This window comes from Anarhichas minor, unplaced genomic scaffold, assembly GCF_050575085.1.
Source record: "Anarhichas minor isolate MPS153535 unplaced genomic scaffold, ASM5057508v1 ptg000018l, whole genome shotgun sequence".
NCBI lineage: Eukaryota > Metazoa > Chordata > Actinopteri > Perciformes > Anarhichadidae > Anarhichas > Anarhichas minor.
Genome location: NW_027466464.1, coordinates 13,849,368 through 13,868,608, shown reverse-complemented (window position 1 = coordinate 13,868,608; position 19,241 = coordinate 13,849,368). Strand labels below are relative to the sequence as shown.

Genomic DNA, 19,241 nt, shown 5'->3' with positions numbered 1-19,241 from the left:
TTTTTTTTGCAACCAGTGAACAGGAAGTGACCATATCTGGGCTGAGGAGGAGTGACGTAGGGACACCATCTACGTCTCTGGTAGAAACCTGTCAATCACTGTGTAGCCCCGCCCTAAAGCATCCCCTGCTTTATGGTCTGTCTGACTCTAAATGGACCATAATGTACTAAATGAACATCATGCTGTATTGAAGAAGACTTGAAACTAGAGACTGAGACCATAAACTCATGTTTACAATGTTTACTGAGGTAATAAATCAAGAGAGAAGTAGAGTCATTTTCTCATAGACTTCTATACAACCAGAGGAGTCGCCCCCTGGTGGACACTAGAGAGAATGCAGGTGTGAACCTGGTGTTTCTTGATATTTCCTCCGGGGTAAACGCTACATGGCTGCCCGATCCAAAGTTGTGGCTAACTTCGAGGCTTGCACCCTTTTACTTTAAAGAGCAGCAGGTGACAAACGAGCCAGTTTGAAGGAGCCTACAACTTAGTTTAGCGCAGGCATGGGCAAACTATGGCCCGTTGGGCTTTTTAATCCGGCCCGTCAAATATTGGTAGACCATTGTCCGAACTATAATAAAGACTAGGGCTGGGCAGTATACCGGTTTTAATTTCCCGTATGATATGAATTCTTCACACACCATTATACCGGTGCATAGCTGAAACAACTGCTGTCTGCTTTCAACAGGCAGCTAAATGTATTCTTTGAGCGGTCAGCGCTAGTTCTCTTATATGTATTGAGAGGGAACCCTAGTCATGGTCATAACTTTATAACAACAATTAACAACCCACAACTAATGCTCTTTAACAGAGAAGAACACCACAGCACACAACAGTCTGTGACACATAAACAATTTGTAACACTAATAATTGTACATTTATAAAATTTCACCGCCGAACTGCATGCTGGGTACAGCTCACTCGCGAGCCTGCTCGCACAACAGTCTGCTAACAGCTGGGAGAGGCTCCATGGCTCCAGTTACGTTACATCAAAGAACAGAACGATGCAGGATGAACAAAGACTGACCGGAGATGCACCGATAGAGTTTGACACATATGCAACGCTGATTACCGTGTAATATGTGTGGTATTTGTTATAAATGTACGTTGGTGCAAAGAGGGTGATAAGAAGCTGTACATGGAGGGGCTTAGGACCCAGGGGAATGTAGGTGAAGGAAACAGGAAGAGACGTAAGACACGCCACACAAACAGCTGTTCACCGCTCGTCACGATCCTGTAGACCAGTGATTCTCAACTGGTGGTTCATCGCGGACCCGTTTTCAGTGGGTCGCGGGCCTTTGCTTCATGCAGCGGAGTTATTCACGCTCCTTTCCAGCATTTACGGCACTTGTTCAGCGGTGCAGGAAAAACACCGACCAATGCGTTGTAAATCACGTCACGTGATGCAATTTAGTCAATAAAATAAGGGTATTCTGATACGTTTCCTGACTCCAGTGAGATGTACCCACACCGTGATACAGGGGGGAGAGACAAGGAAAGACATTACAGAGCAGAACTCTGATAATGTTAGATGTTAAAGTCAAATATTTGCATCATCCCTTCAAATAATCAAACTGCTAAAAATACCAGTCATTAACCTTTACACTAAAAACAGTGTCAAAAATGACTGCTTAATAAGTAAGTGCACAATAAAATATGCATTAATGCGATAAAAAAATACTGTGTAAGATCCCAGTTAACTGATGAACACCTCAGATCTGTTCTGAGAATTGCCACAACCAAACACCAAACGTTGATGCACTGGTTAAAAAGGGTGACCAACAACACTGTTCCCACTGAAATTAAATGCAAGTTACTTTTACTTGTAATTTATATTAGTTCACACAAACACTCCATTAATCTGCTACTGGCCCGGCCCGTCTGTCAAATTTTAAAACTCAATGTGGCCCCCGAGCCAAAAAGTTTGCCCACCCCTGGTTTAGCGCCTCAGAAAACGACGCAATCACAAATTAGTTTTAGACGCTTTAAAAACAGGAAGGAGTTTCTGTTACCAATCAGTCGAGAGAATAAAAGCATTGAGAATAGAGGTGTTTATGAACGCTCCACTGGTTCCCTGGATAATTCATTACCTGGGCGTTTGGCCACTGTTTCTGAACCACAGCGGTAGATCCTTGGACCTGTCACTCCTGAAGGACACACAGCTGGGTTCAGGTTCATCAGAGTCCAGTCTCTTGCGCTTCCTGTTAGACAGAGAGAACAAAAAGGAAATTCACTTTTTAATCTTCAGCTACAGAAGCTTCTGGAAGACAAGAAACTATCAACAAGAGAATGAAAGTAGTCCATGAATATGAGATATGAGTTTACAGATAATTAAAATCCCCAAACTGTCAGTCACCATCTTCCTTAGAGACTGACCTCATCACATCAATACAGCATCACAGAAAGAGGAGCGTCTGTGTTCATGACGCCATCGACCATCATACCGTCTGCATTCATAAATACCAGCTGAACCTCTTCTCCAGTGCTTTTAACCCCATTCAGCCTCTGCTGCCCTGCAGCTGAACCCTCCGCTGGTTGTCCTGGATAATGACTTACCCGGGCTTTTGTGAAGGTTTCTTCTTTCTGAAGGACCTTCTTTTGAAAAATAGCGGCATCTCCTTGGACCTGTCACTCCCTCTTATCACTCCTGTAAAATTTGCCTAAAACGCCTATCCAAGGCGTACCCAAAGTAAACTGACAGCTCTTATTGAACCATTGGGAGTACATGTGTGGTTTTAGTCTCTATTGAAAGGTAACACTCTGAAGTTTCTAAACAATCACTAAAGCATCACTGTAAGTGCTACTAGCATTGAGCTAATGAAGCTACAACACACTGAAACAGAAGGTTTTTATTTCCGCCTGGATTGTTTTTGGCCAACAGATGCCTGCAGATAACCATGGATAGGACTTATTAGCTGGAAAACACAATGGTACCACAGCATGAAGTCATAGTACCTGGTACAAGTTCAAATTCGTTAATACGACAGAAAATGAATATTTTACACATAGTTTACTAAGAGTACGTCCGCGTAAAAGCGCATTTGGAGGCTCGTAGTCACCATGTCAAAATGCACAGACTACGATAAACTACGTGTCCGAAATTTGAACTATAGTTTGTTTATGTCGATATATGGTTATCTACAACATATTTAACCATTGTCAACTTTCACAGATTCTTGAAAATTCACCAACTACTAGTGATGTGTCAGTCGCGAACGAAACGGTCTCTCTCTCTCTCTCTGCATTTGATTGGTCAATATGTGTGGTGTCGTCTCTGTGCCTGCACTGAGCAGAGGGGGGAGGGGCGGGAGTTACACACACAGCACACGAACAGGAGGGAGGGAGACGAGTCACGAGAGAGAAAGAGAGCAACGGACTGGAAAGGTAAAAAAAAAAAGTTGAGAAAATGAGTGTCAACAGGAAACGCAGCAAAATCTGGACACATTTCAATTACATTGACCAAACTAAGGCAGAATGTAGAGTCTGCAAGACTAAAATCTCATATCGAGCTGGCTCCACAAACAACCTGCACAGGCACATGAGAACTGTTCATCCATCAGTGCAATTGGAAGAAAAAAGACAAGCAAGTGAACCTGATATTAATGAAGGTGCCAGTATGTCTACTGCAACTGTTGCTGCAACTGCAGTGTCTACAGCATCTGTAAGCTTCTGTATGTTGTTTCACTTTAAATTTGTTAAGTATTAAAAAGCTAAAAGTTTAAAATAGTTAAAAGTTAGTTAAGTTCATTTGTAAATAGTTAAACGTTTGTTTTTGCACTTTCTAATTTTTTTTTTTATCACTCTGAAGAGTGTATAAATAAAAGTGTATTTATATAATAAACATTTGATAAAGTGCATTTTTTTTTTTACATTAGTAACTCATATTGCGCATAATTTTACATTATTGTTGGTAATAAATTAATTTAAGCACCAAAAAATCTGAAGAGCCATTTTGGAGCCGAAAGAGCCGGCTCTTTTTAGTGAGCCGAGCCAAAAGAGCCGGTTCTCTAAAAAGAGCCGGAATTCCCATCACTACTAACTACACTTTGGTGTTCAAGATCGGTAACAAGTACCTCACTGACGGTGTGAGATTTGAGTTCGCAAACATTTTCCCTACATGCTTTGCGGGAATCTGCATAGCGTTCTCTTCGTAATTTCATTGGCTATTTGAAACCTGAGTTTGAACAGGATCTGTTGCAATTGGCTCAAGATTTACCCAAAGAAGAGAGGCGCGCATTGTCTTTCAAAGCGGACTCTCGTTGGCTGTTCCAGAATGTGACCAGGCTATGGAAGCTCCTATTGGGTCAAATGAGGTGTCAATCTAACCGGCAGACTGCAGCCGCCATTTTGAGACACAGAGACGGCAATGTTTACATGTTACCGGGAGATATGACTAAAATACATAGAAAATTATCAATATCTGCTGGCTAATTTGGAATGATGCAACAGCCCCCCGTGGGTGTTTATGGACGTACTAATGTGTTTTGGACTAAATCTTTTACTGGATTGGATCGTGTGGACCCTTAGCCATCTAGCAAGACCGTTTTTGGTGGAGTATCATGCATGAGGGAGACGTTATGAATCATAATCGGTGAGTCACGGCGATATTTTACCGGCTATTTTTGGAGTGGTTGTTTGACAGAGACGTTAACTGTACCTGCTGTTGTACCCTGGATGATTCATTACCTGGGCGTTTGGCCACTGTTTCTGAAAGACAGCGGCGGATCCATGGACCCGTCACTCTTTAAGGACACACAGCTGGGTTCAGGTTCATCAGAGTCCAGTTCAGGGTCCGGTTCCCTGAGGTCCCTGTTAGACAGAGAAGAAGACCACCAGAGAAGTTTCAGTGTGCAGTTTCTACTTTAAGAAGGTTTGTTCTTTCACATGTTTTGTGACTAACTGATGCTGACTTACGTTACAAATAGCTCCTCCATGGACCCGTCACTCCTCAAGGACCCACAGCTGGGTTCAGGTTCAGGTTCAGGTTCAGGTGCTATAAAAATATTTTCTAAATAATTCCAAACAATGACTGATGCATATATGTTCAGGACAAAAAGGCTAATATCATAATATTTGAGGTGCTATAAGAATAGATTTTTTAAATAATTCCAGACAATGACTGATGCATACTGTATGTGTTCAACACATCTCTGACTCCATCCAAACAGAAAATCATACATTTGTACAGAGAATCAGGTACATTTCTTAATATTTTAAGTGTCATAAAAAGTATTTTCTCAATAATTCTAAACTATAACTGATGCATATGTGTTCAAGACAAGTCTGATTACAACCCTACAAAAAAGAATAATTTTTACTGTAACAATAGATTTTTCAAAGTAAAAGTCTAACATTTGTACATTAAAAAAGTAAATCAGGACATCTGCACAACAGAGTTTTTTTTTTTTTTTTCTATGTGATGATGAAGAAAATGGCAGACATGCGCATTTCAGAGGTCAAAGTTGAGTCTTTTTATTATTTTATATTTAACATCTTACATTTTTTCATACATTCCTTATCTTCAGAAAAGAGGTGTGTGATTATATTTGATTAGGTTCTGACAGCACCTTCAAGACTTTAGACTTTGACTTTGGAACATCTCTTATTACAGTAAAATGTCTGATTGTCAGTCTGGGTGAGTCAACGATGGCCTGAACACATACACATCAGTCATTGTCTGCAGTTATTGAGAAGAATATTTTTATAGCACCAGATATTCGAAGGTACAATTTCAGTTCAGTTTGTACTTCATAAAGTATCTTAATTGGTTAAGTTAAGATGTTTGATTGTTGTTTGGATGTGGTCAGAAATGTCCTGAACAAATACATATCAGTAAGTCAGATATTATTCATTTAATTATCTTTCATCAATCCTCAAATCAAAGAATAAAGACACTTCATCCACAATGTAGCTTTAACTCACGAGATGCAGGTAACATGTTTTATACTTAATGTTAATATAATTCATTTAATCTTATTTCCACATTATGCAATTTATATATACGCTTAGTTGACATCTTATTTTGGAAACCGGATGTTGTCTCACGTTAAAACTTTCTCGCTTCGTTGACATCTTATTTTGGAAACCGGATGTTGTCTGACGTTAATCTTTCCGCTAACTTTGCAAAGTCCTTATAGGCGCACTAACAGTCACGTGTCTGCTGAGTTGAGCGCAGTTTTGTCAAAGTGACGTCAGTGAACTCAAACAGTCCTAAATCTGAAATAAAGAGCTTTACATGAGCTGCTGAAACAAGGACACGGACATATTTCTAAACATTGTCATCATCACAGGTTTATTATCTAACATGATGAGTCTTTGGACAATGCCACGTAGTAACAACAGAGTAGATCTCTGTGGTCTGTTCCTCTTGCTCTCCCTTTAAAAACACGGTTCTTCTCTTCTTCCTCACTAGAAACGCGCTCTACAACAACAGTCCATGAGCAGTTACCTCTCCTGTGTGGCCCAGTGGGAGCCTCTCATCCCCGGGGAGGTGGACTGGGTTTCTCTCTGTGTCCGCAGGTCCGAACCCAACAGCCTTCATGCACATTACCTGTCTGATCGTTTCCTGGTTTGATTGCACCTTCACTTAATTGGACACTTCATGCTGCAAGAGGCCACAAGAGGCCACAAGGTGTCGCTGTTGACCAGCAGACAACAACTCTACTGTTATAAATGACGCACATGTTCCTTCAGTTCTCTGCTGACTGAAAGAGTCTGTGATCTCCATATGAACTAAAACAACCAACATGTGTATTTAGGTATATACATGTATATATATATCTACATGATAAGCTCTGCATGGAGGTCTGTGGAAACAGGTCAAACAGTAAAGAGGGTCTTTCTGCTCTTCATGAGGGTTCATGTGTACAACTTGAACACAGTAACAGTTTCCCTCACACGCCTTCCTCGTGTTACTGATAACATGAAGACGTACACGTACGTGCACGTCCCCACCACACACAGGCGTCCCTTTGTCCCAGTTCTGTCTCAACATGGGAGCGTGCAGGACAAGTGGGCGGACCGGCTGAGCGAGTCTGTTCAGAGGGCAAAGTCTCTCCTCAAGAGCCTCACACAGAGGCAGACACATCACAGACTGATATATCACAGGTTTATATATCACAGATTTATATATCACAGGTTTATATATCACAGATTTATATATCACAGAGTTATATATCACAGACTTATATATCACAGATCCAGAGACATGGCGGAGATGTCGGAGAAGAAAGCCGTCTTGTTCAACTTCTGGGGAGTGGTGGTCTCCTGCAGGCCTCGTGCAGTTCTACAGAAGCTGGAGGAGTTGCACAAGCTGCCAGGGTGAGAAGAGAGACTGTTACGCAACAACTCACTGTAACAACACAAAGATTTAAGCTTTTTATTCCTCTTATAAACTGCATTCTAACTATGTGTCACAGCAGGACATCCCGTCGCTGTGTCAGATGTTTCTATACATCTGTATTAAAATGAGTGCGTGTGTTTCAGTGTGTTACTAGTCTGAACACGTCGGGAACATGTTTAGTGAGCGCGGGTTCACTGTGCAAAGGTTAATGACGTGTTCCAGTGTTTATGATGTAACTCCTGATGAGCTCACAGTCACTGCAGAGATGTTCAGTTCATTCTGAACACTCGTTAGTCTTCAGTGATTAATGAATCAGCTCCGTCTGCTGATTGAAAATGATCCAATAATGTTCTGACCCGCTGAGACGTATTTAATACTTCCAGTTGAATTCATGTCTCCACTGAGCCTCCTGATGCAGACGTATTCATGTCGGTGGGCGTGTCTCTGTGCTTTGCAGCGGTTTCCTGTCCGGAGTGGCGTCCCTGAAGGACGGAGCCATGAGCCGGGCGGAGAGAGGCCAGCTCACCCTTTCTCAGGTGGGTGACGTCACGAGTCTTTGACATTCACGGAGTATTTTACCGCCTCCTTCATCCTTGAAACCTGTGTGCAGATGATCCCGGCCTTGGAGGCGGAGTGCGTGAAGGAGGCCGGGGTCAAAGGTGTGACTCTGCCGTCTGATTGGTCAGCGAGACGCCTGCTGGAGGAGCTCAGAGAGGCCATGATGGACGTCCAACCAGCCGTGCTGAAGACAGCTGCCAGTCTGCGTCACAGTGGTACAAACGTGCATCAGTAGATCTGTTCACACCTGCATTCTCTCTAGTGTCCACCAGGGGGCGACTCCTCTGGTTGTATAGAAGTCTATGAGAAAATGACTCTACTTCTCTCTTGATTTATTACCTCAGTAAACATTGTAAACATGAGTTTATGGTCTCAATCTCTAGTTTCAAGTCTTCTTCAATACAGCATGATGTTCATTTAGTACATTATGGTCCATTTAGAGTCACACAGACCATAAAGCAGGGGATGCTTTAGGGCGGGGCTACACGGTGATTGACAGGTCTCTACGTCGGCGTCACTGCTCCTCAGTCCAAATATGGTCACTTCCTGTTCACTGGTTGCCAAAAGCCAAAATGGCGACGGCTACGTCCACTTCCTTTATTCAGTCTGAGGAGGAAACAAACACACACATGCACAAGTAAAGTCCAACGTTCAGTACTTGTGTTAGTAGTTTGATTTATTCTCAAAAGTTCAACTTTAATCTGAAACATCAAGTTTATTCTAGTCTTTATTCTGAAAGTGCAGAAGCGTGTGTGTTCTTATTCTTGTCCCTCACGCTGCTCCGTAGCACATGAAGAAGAGAGGCCGGTGGCTTCAGGCTGGTAAACTTCCTTCCATCCCATCAGGGTTACTGACAGCCGTCCTGGCCAATCACTGGCTAGATGACGTCGCCGCTGGAGGCGGTCCGGCCCGCCTCCTCTCTCAGCTGGGGGCCCACTTTGACCTGGTCCTCCAGTCCTGTCGCTCAGGTCACAGGGTCCCAGAGCCCGCCTCGTTCCGCTCTGCTCTGCAGCACCTGGGAGTGACATCACAGCAGGTAGACCCCGGCACAGCGGCGGCGTTTAGACGTGTGTGTGAGCGCTCAGCACCGTCACCCTGTGGGTGTCATTTCAGGCTCTGTGGCTGGATGCGGATGAGGAAGGTGTGGCGGCCGCAGAGGGAGCCGGGATGAAGGCCATCTTGGTGGAGAACCTGGAGGACGCTCTGAACAAACTGGCCAGCTTCACTGGAGTTCAGGTGTGGACCGGAGCTCTTCTGCAACGTGGATGGAAGTCATCGCTTGGATGACATAAGTCCTCCCATGTGTGTGTGTGTGTGTGTGTGTGTTTCAGGCTGTGGGAGCAGAGAGTCCTCCACCATCCTGCAGCCCTGATGACGTGTCGCATGGATACGTCTCCATCAGGGTAACACAGTCCTAGCACACTATGGAGCGCACTGTGTAGTGTGCTACACACACATGTAGGAGGAGGCAGCATGCACACTGCCCTCTACAGTTAATGCTTCATAGAGGCAGCGGCAGAATGTGACACGGTTCAGATGTGTGGAGTCATTATGTATTATGTGTTCCTGTGACATTACTCTGAATAATTCCTCTGTGTGTGTGTGTGTGTGTGTGTGTGTGTGTGTGTGTGTGTGTGTGTGTGTGTGTGTGTCTCAGCCTGGTGTGAGGACTCATTACGTGGAGATGGGTTCAGGTCCTCCAGTGGTTCTGTGTCACGGCTTCCCTGAGAGCTGGTACTCCTGGAGGTACCAGGTAACAAGCGTCCTGCTGACACCCAGCGAGCACAACGATGATGCTCCCTGAGTCACAGTGACCATCACCTCCTCCCTCTCTCTCTCTCTCTCCCTCTCTCTCCTCCCTCCCCCTCTCTCTCTACTCCCTCTCTCCTCCCTCTCCTCCCTCCCTCTCTCTCTCTCCTCCCTCTCTCCCCGCCTCTCTCTCTCTCCTCCCTCTCCCCCACCTCTCTCTCTCCTCCCTCTCCTCCCTCCCTCTCTCTCTCTACTCCCTCTCTCCTCCCTCTCCCCCCACCTCCCTCTCTCCTCCCTCTCTCTCTCTCCTCTCTCTCTCTCCTCCCTCTCTCCCCCTTCTCTCTCTCTCTCCTCTCTCCCCCCCCCCCCCCCCCTCTCTAGATCCCGGCCCTGGCAGCAGCCGGGTTCAGGGTGCTGGCTCTGGACATGAAGGGCTACGGAGGCTCCACAGCGCCCCCAGGTGATCGTCCAATCACAGAGCTCCTTCAGAGCTCCTTCAGTTGATTCACAATGTTCCATCTCAGTGAAACAGATTCAGAGTGAAGCTCAAGTAGAGAGTTTAACAGTGAACCAGTGAACTCTGACGTGAAGACGTTTGTGTGTTTCTCCTCCGACAGACGTAGAAGAATATTCTCAGGAGCAGCTCTGTAAGGTACGACACACACTTCATGAAGTACAAGTACACAAGTATTCAAAGACACACACATGAGGAATCAGGATGAAACGTTATGAAGTATAATAAACCTTCTTCAGCTTCATAAAGATCTTCATAGACGCACTTGTTATTGTGACACCAATGCAGCTTCATGTTCATCATGAAGTATAAAGACATACATTTATATATATATATATATATATATAAATACATATATATATATATATATATATAAATACACGTCGTTGTACTCATCCAGTGATGTTGTAATAATTTGAATGTTTTCTTCAGGATTTAATCACATTTCTGGACAGAATGGTGAGTAAGTGACTCACTGATGAATATGAAGTATAAAGTTGTGATTGGTCCATAAACAGAAGTACTACCTGATGCTGGTACTTGTACTTGTACTTGTACTCCATGTCGTGTCTCTGCAGGCGATCCCTCAGGTCACCCTGGTGGGTCACGACTGGGGCGGCGCCCTGGTGTGGAGCATGGCTCAGTACTTCCCTGAGAGAGTCAGGTACACACACAGTACTTTATATATATATATATGTGTGTATATATGTGTGTATATAGTAGTACAACGTGCTGGTTGTTGTGTGTGCAGGGCTGCAGCGTCTCTGAACACTCCTCTGTTCTCTGTGGACCCGTCAGTGAGTCCTGCTGACAAACTCAAGAATGTTCCCGTCTTTGATTACCAGCTGTACTTCCAAACACCTGTGAGTCTGTGTACAGCGTGTACTTCTACTGCACTACACCTCAGAGGTATTCATTGTACAGGACTTGTATATGAAGGAGTTTAAAACGTGTGTGTGTGTGTGTGTGTGTGTGTGTGTCAGGGCGTAGCAGAGGCCGAGCTGGAGGAAGACTTGGAGAGAACGTTCAACATCTTCTTCTCCAGCAGCGCTGAAGCGGTGAGGAGACTCACACACGAGGAACACGAGTCACGTGATCACTAAAGATATGAAACACGACAATAAACACGTTTGTCTCTCAGGAGAAGCGTCCGGCTGTCAGCACCAGAGGAGTCTGTGCTCGAGGTGAAGCATGAACACATATATGTTTATATATATATATATACGTATAACACACAGAGTCCTGACTGTGTGTGTGTGTGTGTGTGTGTGTGTGTGTGTGTGTGTGTGTGTGTGTGTAGGGGGTCTGTTCGTGGGTCTCCCGCAGCAGATAAAGCGCAGCTGCATGCTGACGGAGGCCGACCTGCAGTTCTACGTCAGCCAGTACGGAGAGCGAGGCTTCAGGTCAGAGGTCACTGTCACCTAAAGTCAACCCTCACACATCTGAACACAATAAGAACCGAACACGTTATAATGAACCATGAACTGTGTTTATCTGCTGACTCATGACTCATGACTCATGTAAAGTGAATCACTGAGAGCAGTTAAAGCTGTGATGGACGTCGTGGACATGTTGTCCCACAAAGTGAGTCGGTGTGAGAGTTGTTTAGTTTAGTTTTTATTTGTTCGAGAGGGACAATGTACATTGATGAACACTTTAAATTAAAATGTAAATGCACCCAATTACAGCCGCAAGGCTGATTTCCATTGTCTGTCCCGCTGCCACAATGTACAGGCTGAGTGTCCTAAAGGAAAAGGTCATGCCAAAATGCAATAGTAATAAACTAAAATCAATTAGTCTGTAGCTGACAATACACAATAGTTCGATAATAAAAAGTTAACAATGGATAAAAAAGGAATCGCATGTATATATATAAAAGAAATTAGAAAAAAATATCAGTGTAAGGAAGAAATTTCATATTCATCGTATTGCACCCAGATATATTGCACATAAGGGCATTAATTAATTTGCACATTTAAGGTTTCATTCATTCATATAGCATTAGTGCATCACATATCCATGACACTAATACTGCTAACCCAGGTTAAACTATCTATGTGCACAAGTTTGGGTGGACAACAGCCATCCCTTCATGTGCTTTTTAAAAGTGCTGAAGTTTGGGCACTCCCTAACGGAGGATGGTGAAGTGTTCCAGAGGGTGCCGCCTTTGACAGACAGAACCGTCTGACCAAAGGTGGTGCGCCTGTGTGGGATGACACAGTCTCTGTCGGAGGCTCTGGTGACTCTAGTCGCAGGGCCGCAGACAGGTCTCTGTTTGATGTACTCGTTCAGCGGAGGAGGTGCCAGACCATTTAGGACTTTGTAAATGATGCTGGCTTCTTTAAGGCTGATAAGGTTGTTAAAACTTAAAAACTTATGTTTGTTCAGGATGTGGCAGTGATGATAGGTTCGCGGTTTCTTGTCAAAGACTTTGAGTGCTCTCTTATACAGAGATTCTATGGGTTTGAGTGTTGCTGTGCACGTGAGTGACCAGCTGGTCAGGCAGTACACTAAATGTGCGACGATCATGGAACGTAGGAATGTCCTGGCTGCGTTTTCTGTCAAGCTGTTTCTGATGTGCCTGAAATTTAGGAGGTTGAATTTGATGCGAGTCGCTACCTTTTTGACATGGCTCTTAAAGGTCAGGGTGGAGTCTAGAGTTACCCCTAGGTACTTGAACTCGGTTACTAAGTCTAGCTCTGTTCCCTTTACAAATATATTCGAGTGTGTTATTTTTTGGGCACGTTTGGAGAAAATCATACATACAGTTTTTTTCGTATTCAACAGGAGGCAGGATTTAGTGAGCCAAGCTTGGACATCAGACATAGCGGATGAGAGGATGCGTAAAGCGTCTTGGTTGTTTTTAGCTGATGTAAAGATTACAGCATCATCCGCGTACATCTGTGTAAGTATATTCTGACAGGAGTTGGGTAGTGTGTTAATAAACAGGGAAAATAAAAGCGGCCCAAGGACCGATCCATGAGGAACACCTACAGGACATTCAAGACAGGGAGACCTAACACCATCTACAGTAACAGATTGTTTCCTGCTGGATAAGTATGATTTGAACCAGTTCAGAGCATGGGTGGAAAAGTTGAAATGGGTTAACCTGGACAGTAGGATTTGGTGATCTACAGTGTCGAAAGCTCTCTTGAGATCTAAAAAGATAGCACCGACACATGCATTCTTGTCCAACAGACCCTTGATCTTTTCAATAAGGACACACAGGGCCGTCTCAGTCGAGTGGTGGGCACGAAAACCAAACTGCATAGGATGCAACAGGGGATGGTCTTTGTTTAGATGCTCTACAGGAAGTTGGGCAACCCATTTCTCTGCTATTTTTGATATTATCGGTAAGATGCAGATTGGTCTGTAGTTAGACATGTCAGATTTTTTCCCAGACTTGAAGATTGGGGTTACCACCACCACCTTCCAGGCTGAGGGGACCACTGCATGTTTAAGGGATAGGTTAACCAGATGAGTTACGGGTTGGACCAAGGAGTCCTTATGTTCTTTAAAAAAGTTGGCGTTAAAGCCAAAGACATCCTTGGCTTTGGAGCTTCTCATACCACTAATGAGCTTGGCTGCCTCTGAGTCAGTTATTTCAGTGATCTTGAAGACAGGTTGGATAGAGTTGACCGGGCTCTCACTACATTCAGGAGAGGAGAAGAGCTTGGCTATCTCATCCACTGACTCCAAAACAAAGTGGTTTAGACTAGTAGCCAGAGTGATGGGATCCCTCACTAGAAAGTTATTTATAGAGAGCTCTAGTTCCTTGTCCTGTTTGCATTTACGGCCAACCAATTTGTTAATGTTTTGTCAGATCATTTTACCGTTACCTTGTGCATTTGCGATGATTTCCAGGAAAAAGTTGGCTTTAGCCTTACGTAACGTCTGAGTAACTTTATTTCTGCTCGTTGTAAATTGTAATCTGTCGGTACCCAGGCCGGTCTTCAGCGACTGTTCCAACAGTATGTCTCTAGCAGACATGAGCACTCTACATTCCTCATTCACCCATGGTAGAGTTGCCCTTCTTCACCTTATTTCTCCCTCCACTGATGAAAGGGGCCATAATCTCTTTGACTGACCTGTTAAACAGATCACCACCACTCTCAGGGTTCATACATGAGAGTAATTTGGCCCAGTTGTATTCGTGTAAGGCTGCCGCTAGGTTATGTTGCTGGTTTTTTGGTATGAATTCATAACAGGGCGTAGAATTAACTGGTTTTGAGAAGGAGTTGGAGAATCGTGACTTAGTTAATTTTCTGGAGAAAAGAATTGCATTGTGATCCGAGAGACCTGTGAGAAGGTTATGAGTGGCTACAATTCTTTCAGGTCTGTTTGAAAACAGCAAATCAATTCTTGTTCTGGAGTGGTTAGTTAACCTGGTGGGTTTTTCAATCAGCTGGGATAGGTTGAAATGATCCATGGTTTGTTTAAGCATTTTTCTGTCTTTCTTCACATCCCAGTTGATATTAAAATCCCCGATTATAATGTCTTCAGTATGGTCTCCATGGTGATTTAGGAGGGCTTGTAGTTGGTTATAGAAATCTTTTTTGGCAGAGGGTGGGCGGTACAGACATATTAAGACACAAGACATTTCCGCAGATAAGGAGATTTTCACGCCAACAGACTCAATGTTAACTCCACTGGGGGATATAAGTTGGCTGCATTTGATGGTGTCTTTAACATATAGTAGGACCCCCCCACCCCTCCCCATGGTCCTATCCTGCCTAAACACATTATAACCAGGTGTAAGGACGGCTGCTTCAGGTGAGGAGCTCGAGAGACAAGTTTCAGATAAGCCTAGGATGTCTACATGTGAGTTGTCAAGTAGATGTTCAATGTGCTCACGTTTGGGTACCATGCTACGGATGTTCAAGTGACCACATAACAACCCTCTAGGTTTAGAACCAGGGTCCCATACTAACTCGGCGTGGTTCAATGTTCTGAAGATTCTTGTCCTGAGTTTCTTCAGAGCTGGATTCCTGGGTTTTGTCAGGGATGGTCTGCGTTGACAGCTCCCACAGGGGAGTTGTGTATGCCGACTTACAGTGGATCCAGGCTGCGGACGAGCCGCCGCTAACAGACCCGGCACTGATGGTGTTAGCTGCTCCTGTTGTTGTCGCTGTCGTCGTCGTCGTCTGCTGCTGGGGCCTGGGACCAACCCAGTGGTGGCTGGCACGCTGCCGCTGGGGCCCGGGTACAGCCTGATTGTAGCTGACATGCTACAATCGTTAGCGACCATGTCCGTCACCACCGCCACAACAACAAGCAGGAGAGGGAAATAGTCTCTGATCGCATTCATCACCTTTTCACAACGTTTTGCGCTTCTCAAGCTTTGTAGTAGTGGCCGTCCTTGGGTCCCAGTTGTGTCTTGTGTGGCCGCAGAATTATCGCCCGACTCTGCAGCTCCCCGAAGCTCGTCCCCGCGCTGCTCTCTGTGTTGTGGCTCAAGCTGTGATGATCAAGTCCTCAACCTCAAAGTCCTCAAAGATGAAGTGTTGTGGTGGACATGTTGTCCCACAAAGGGACTCGGTGTGAGAGTTGTCGTGGACATGTTGTCCCACAAAGGGACTCGGTGTGAGAGTTGTCGTGGACATGTTGTCCCACAAAGGGACTCGGTGTGAGAGTTGTGGTGCAGAGACCTTCACGTGTCTTCACAGCGAGTCCTTCTGCTGCTCTGCTCCACAGGAGGCCGTTGAACTGGTACCGGAACATGGAGGCCAACTGGAGGTGGACGTGTTCTCGTCCCGCTGAGAAGGTTCGTCTCACACACACACACACACACACAGGCAATACATATATGAATACATGTACATATAAATACACGTGTGTGTGTGTGTGTGTGTGTGTGTGTCAGCTGCTGATGCCGACTCTGATGGTGACGGCCGGTAAAGACCAGGTGCTGCTGCCGGCCTTCTCCAAAGGAATGGAGGACAAGGTGAGCAAAACAAACCCCCCAAAGAACTACTAATCCCACCGTTGTGATGGTAGATTATATTAAATATGGATTATTGTAAATGACTGCAGATGCTGAACCTGAGCAGAGCCCACCTGGAGGAGTGTGGACACTGGACTCAGATGGAGAGGCCGGAGGAGACCAACAGCATCCTGATCTCATGGCTCAAAGGAGCCCTGAAGGAGGCCGGAGGCCTCAACGTGGCCCCCAAACTGTGAGGGGGGCGGAGCCAGACACCATGATGATATGAAGTCATAAACATATCAGAAAGAACATAAATCATTGTGAATGCTACGTTGAGCTGCTTTAGACTGTCGATCAGACAAATGAACCATTCATGTGATCTTTAAAGGAAAGAATCATCAATAAGTCAGATATGAACTTCAGATGTTTAGATGTGGAGGAGACGACATGAACACACGAGACACGGACCAGAAGGACTCACATGGTGGATTCTGACAAACTAAATGAGAGAAACACAGAACACGGCTCCAAGATCACTTTATTTGTAAAGTGGAGATTTGACAACTGTGACAATAAAACTCTGTTAAACTCTTTGTTTGATTCTGGAGACATTCCATCGGTCTGCAAACAAAGATGAAGGTTTGTGTGAACTTCTACTGAAACGACGTCATGAAGCCTTTGATGGTGAGCTGTAGCTCCTGTTTATTAGCTTAGCATTATGTAGCATTTATCTTTGGTTAAAGACACGGTGATTAAATATGCAGCACACGGAGAGAGTCTAAATATTTTGAGGAAAAAGTCAAAATGTTTGACAACATATTTTATATTATAGAGTTTATCTTGAGACTTAAACTTTCATGTAAAAATTATGAACTTTTCTCTAAAAAATGACTTTAATATTTCAAAATGTTATGACTTCATGCTGAACAATCGTGGAATAAATATATTAAAAAGTCAAAGTAGACATTTAGATGAAATGTCTGTAATATTAGACAATATTTCAAGAAAAAAACCCCAAATATGATCTCTTCATCTCATAACCGTCGTCTTGAACTCCTGCACAGTGTCGCCCTCCTGTGGTCACAAGGAGAAGTGTTCACAGCTTCTTCTCCTTAAACAGCTTCTTCCAGGCCGGCATGATGTGCTCGTAGATCCTCTCCATCTGAAACACAAACAGCCTCAATGATGCTCATCTGGCTTCTCTTTAAAGTCAACATTTGAACTACGCTTTAAGTTAAACAAGTTCTGTTAAATGTTAGATATAAATGTTAGATATAAGAGGGCCCTCTGGCTGAGGCCCGACGACACCGCCAGAACCAGGGTGACCGTCTTGATCAGCAGGGTCCATTTCCCCAAGTAGCCCCGGATGATGAAGCCGCTGAGGATCGTCTCGATCTGCAAAACAAACACACAACTGTTGGAGCCTGTCGGAGAGCTGCGTGACCCGTCGTCAGCGCTTCTCTCACCTCTGGGATTCCTGAACCGCAGGCGTACGGAGCGAACACTCGCACCAGCGACACCGCCAGGAAGGAGAACAGCAGCGCCCACAGAACGTACAGGAAGTAGTTCAACACGTACGCCCCCGCTCCCTGAAAGAGACCAAACACACATCGATCCTCTCTCCGCCCGTCAAACGCTGCTCCACAGTGAGACTTCTCTACAAACGTGTGCTTCCTCGTGTTCCCGTGGTCTGACCTCGGCGTGGCCCGTCATCAGCTCGGCCCATTTCTGCCACTGAGGACACTTGTCCCGGTCATCGAAAGTCGTCTCGTTGGACGTCCAGCAGCGCTGCTCGTGGCTGTAATAGAAGGCCGTCAGACACACGCCTTCCTTCAGGTCGGTCATCCAGTCCACCGCCAGGTCGATCACTCCGGCCAGCGTGCCTGCAGAAGACACAACGTTCCCCAGTGAGACGTGATGTTTTGAGAGGGATCTGTTGGGGAACGTTCCGCGTCCTGGTCCCTCCTGACTGACCTGAGAGCAGGCCGATGAGCAGCATCACCACCCATCCCGACCAGGCGTCCAGCAGGCTCTTGATCAGCTCCCAGAAGGACTCTTTACTCTTACTGGTGATCTGGTAGACGAGCACAGAGAGTACTTACAGCTGATGAATACTCCTACGTATACACGAGGGTATGTGGAGAACCTGGTCACACCTTGCGGTGGCGGTCCGTGTCTCTGGACTTCTCCCTCAGCCAGTCGATGGTGTGGAAGTCTTCATACGTGCCCACGTCAGGAAAAGGCTCGTCCAGGAAATCCATCAAGTTTCCAGCTCCGTTCATCTCCTCTGTGGGCGTGGCACTGCTGCCGCCTGGCAGAGAGGAAGTGTTCATCGTTACCTTCCACTTTAATATCTGCTGCTGCACAGCGTGTACCTCGTGATGAACACACTTTTATATTTACTCTCTTCATCAGTCAATGAAATATCAAAGAAATGTATTTGTTGTTCCAGCCAACAGTCTAAAAACAGAGAAACGTTCTGAAGGAGCTGCAGCTAGAAACGTTCAGCATTAACTGAAAGAAAAGCAATAATTCAATAGTTATTAATCTCACACACACACACACACACACACACACACACACACACACACACACACTACATGATGGTAGCTGGCCTGTATCACTGCTCTTGTCGTCCTCTTGTTGTTGTTTATGTTTCTTGTAATTAAATAATAAATAACAATGGAAGCCACCGTCGGAGCACAACTCTGCAGCGTGACACTGATGCTGAACAGCAGCTTTAAACAGTCTCACGGTTCATGAACAACACAACAGCTGCAGAAGAAGACACAGCTGAACGCTGCAGACACGGCTAGCTGTGTTAGCATGTAAAGCTAACGCTATATCCGTCAGTTAGCTCCATAAAGTCGTCTTCTTACCGTCACCAGGCTCCATGTTACAGTCCATCCTGACGACTACAGGTGGAGAATGTGTCCTTTGAATCAGTACCGTGTTTAATGTCGGCTACGTTTCACATTTTAGCTTAAATATACAGAGAAAAGAGGCGTTAAACGTCAAGAAATAAACAGACGGCGTCATAGACTGCTTTTCCCACAATGCACCTGTTAAGCCTCACACTCACGTTTCCCACAATGCACCTGCTCAGCCTCACGCTCACGTTGTAGATCGTCTATTGTAAAGATGGTGTGATG

The 19,241-nt window shown here is 45.0% G+C and overlaps 3 protein-coding genes across 6 annotated transcripts in view; 1 reads left to right on the top strand and 2 right to left on the bottom strand.

Annotated features, from left to right (window-relative positions):
* LOC142952837 (protein NLRC3-like) overlaps positions 1-19,241 on the bottom strand; it is a 77,090-nt gene that overhangs the window by 36,692 nt on the left and 21,157 nt on the right. The window lies entirely within an intron of this gene.
* On the top strand, positions 4,341-16,682 carry LOC142952848 (bifunctional epoxide hydrolase 2-like). The gene is made up of 20 exons (XM_076094833.1): positions 4,341-4,870; positions 6,413-6,519; positions 7,198-7,320; positions 7,800-7,878; positions 7,953-8,115; positions 8,746-8,936; positions 9,014-9,136; positions 9,232-9,303; positions 9,558-9,653; positions 10,031-10,109; positions 10,267-10,301; positions 10,596-10,622; positions 10,742-10,827; positions 10,915-11,026; positions 11,147-11,221; positions 11,305-11,347; positions 11,464-11,566; positions 15,858-15,927; positions 16,027-16,107; positions 16,197-16,682. Exons 2-20 carry the CDS (start codon positions 6,437-6,439, stop codon positions 16,341-16,343), a joined length of 1,788 nt encoding a protein of 595 aa, XP_075950948.1. The 5' UTR covers positions 4,341-4,870; positions 6,413-6,436; the 3' UTR covers positions 16,344-16,682.
* On the bottom strand, positions 16,611-19,166 carry LOC142952842 (H(+)/Cl(-) exchange transporter 4-like). Its single transcript, XM_076094827.1, has 6 exons — positions 18,969-19,166; positions 18,246-18,400; positions 18,064-18,163; positions 17,785-17,972; positions 17,556-17,678; positions 16,611-17,484 (listed from the first exon to the last, which is right to left on the bottom strand). Exons 1-6 carry the CDS (start codon positions 18,994-18,996, stop codon positions 17,338-17,340), a joined length of 741 nt encoding a protein of 246 aa, XP_075950942.1. The 5' UTR covers positions 18,997-19,166; the 3' UTR covers positions 16,611-17,337.

Excerpts from the sequence above, each read along its gene's own strand:
- LOC142952848 (XM_076094833.1), top strand. The coding sequence starts at position 6,437 with ATGAGCAGTTACCTCTCCTGTGTGGCCCAGTGGGAGCCTCTCATCCCC. Across the intron at positions 8,937-9,013 it reads TGGGAGTGACATCACAGCAG|GCTCTGTGGCTGGATGCGGA; the intron begins GTAGACCCCGGC and ends GTGTCATTTCAG. Across the intron at positions 10,623-10,741 it reads TCACATTTCTGGACAGAATG|GCGATCCCTCAGGTCACCCT; the intron begins GTGAGTAAGTGA and ends GTGTCTCTGCAG.
- LOC142952842 (XM_076094827.1), bottom strand. The coding sequence starts at position 18,996 with ATGGACTGTAACATGGAGCCTGGTGACG. Across the intron at positions 18,164-18,245 it reads ACACGGACCGCCACCGCAAG|ATCACCAGTAAGAGTAAAGA; the intron begins GTGTGACCAGGT and ends CTCGTCTACCAG. Across the intron at positions 17,679-17,784 it reads TGATGACGGGCCACGCCGAG|GGAGCGGGGGCGTACGTGTT; the intron begins GTCAGACCACGG and ends GGTCTCTTTCAG.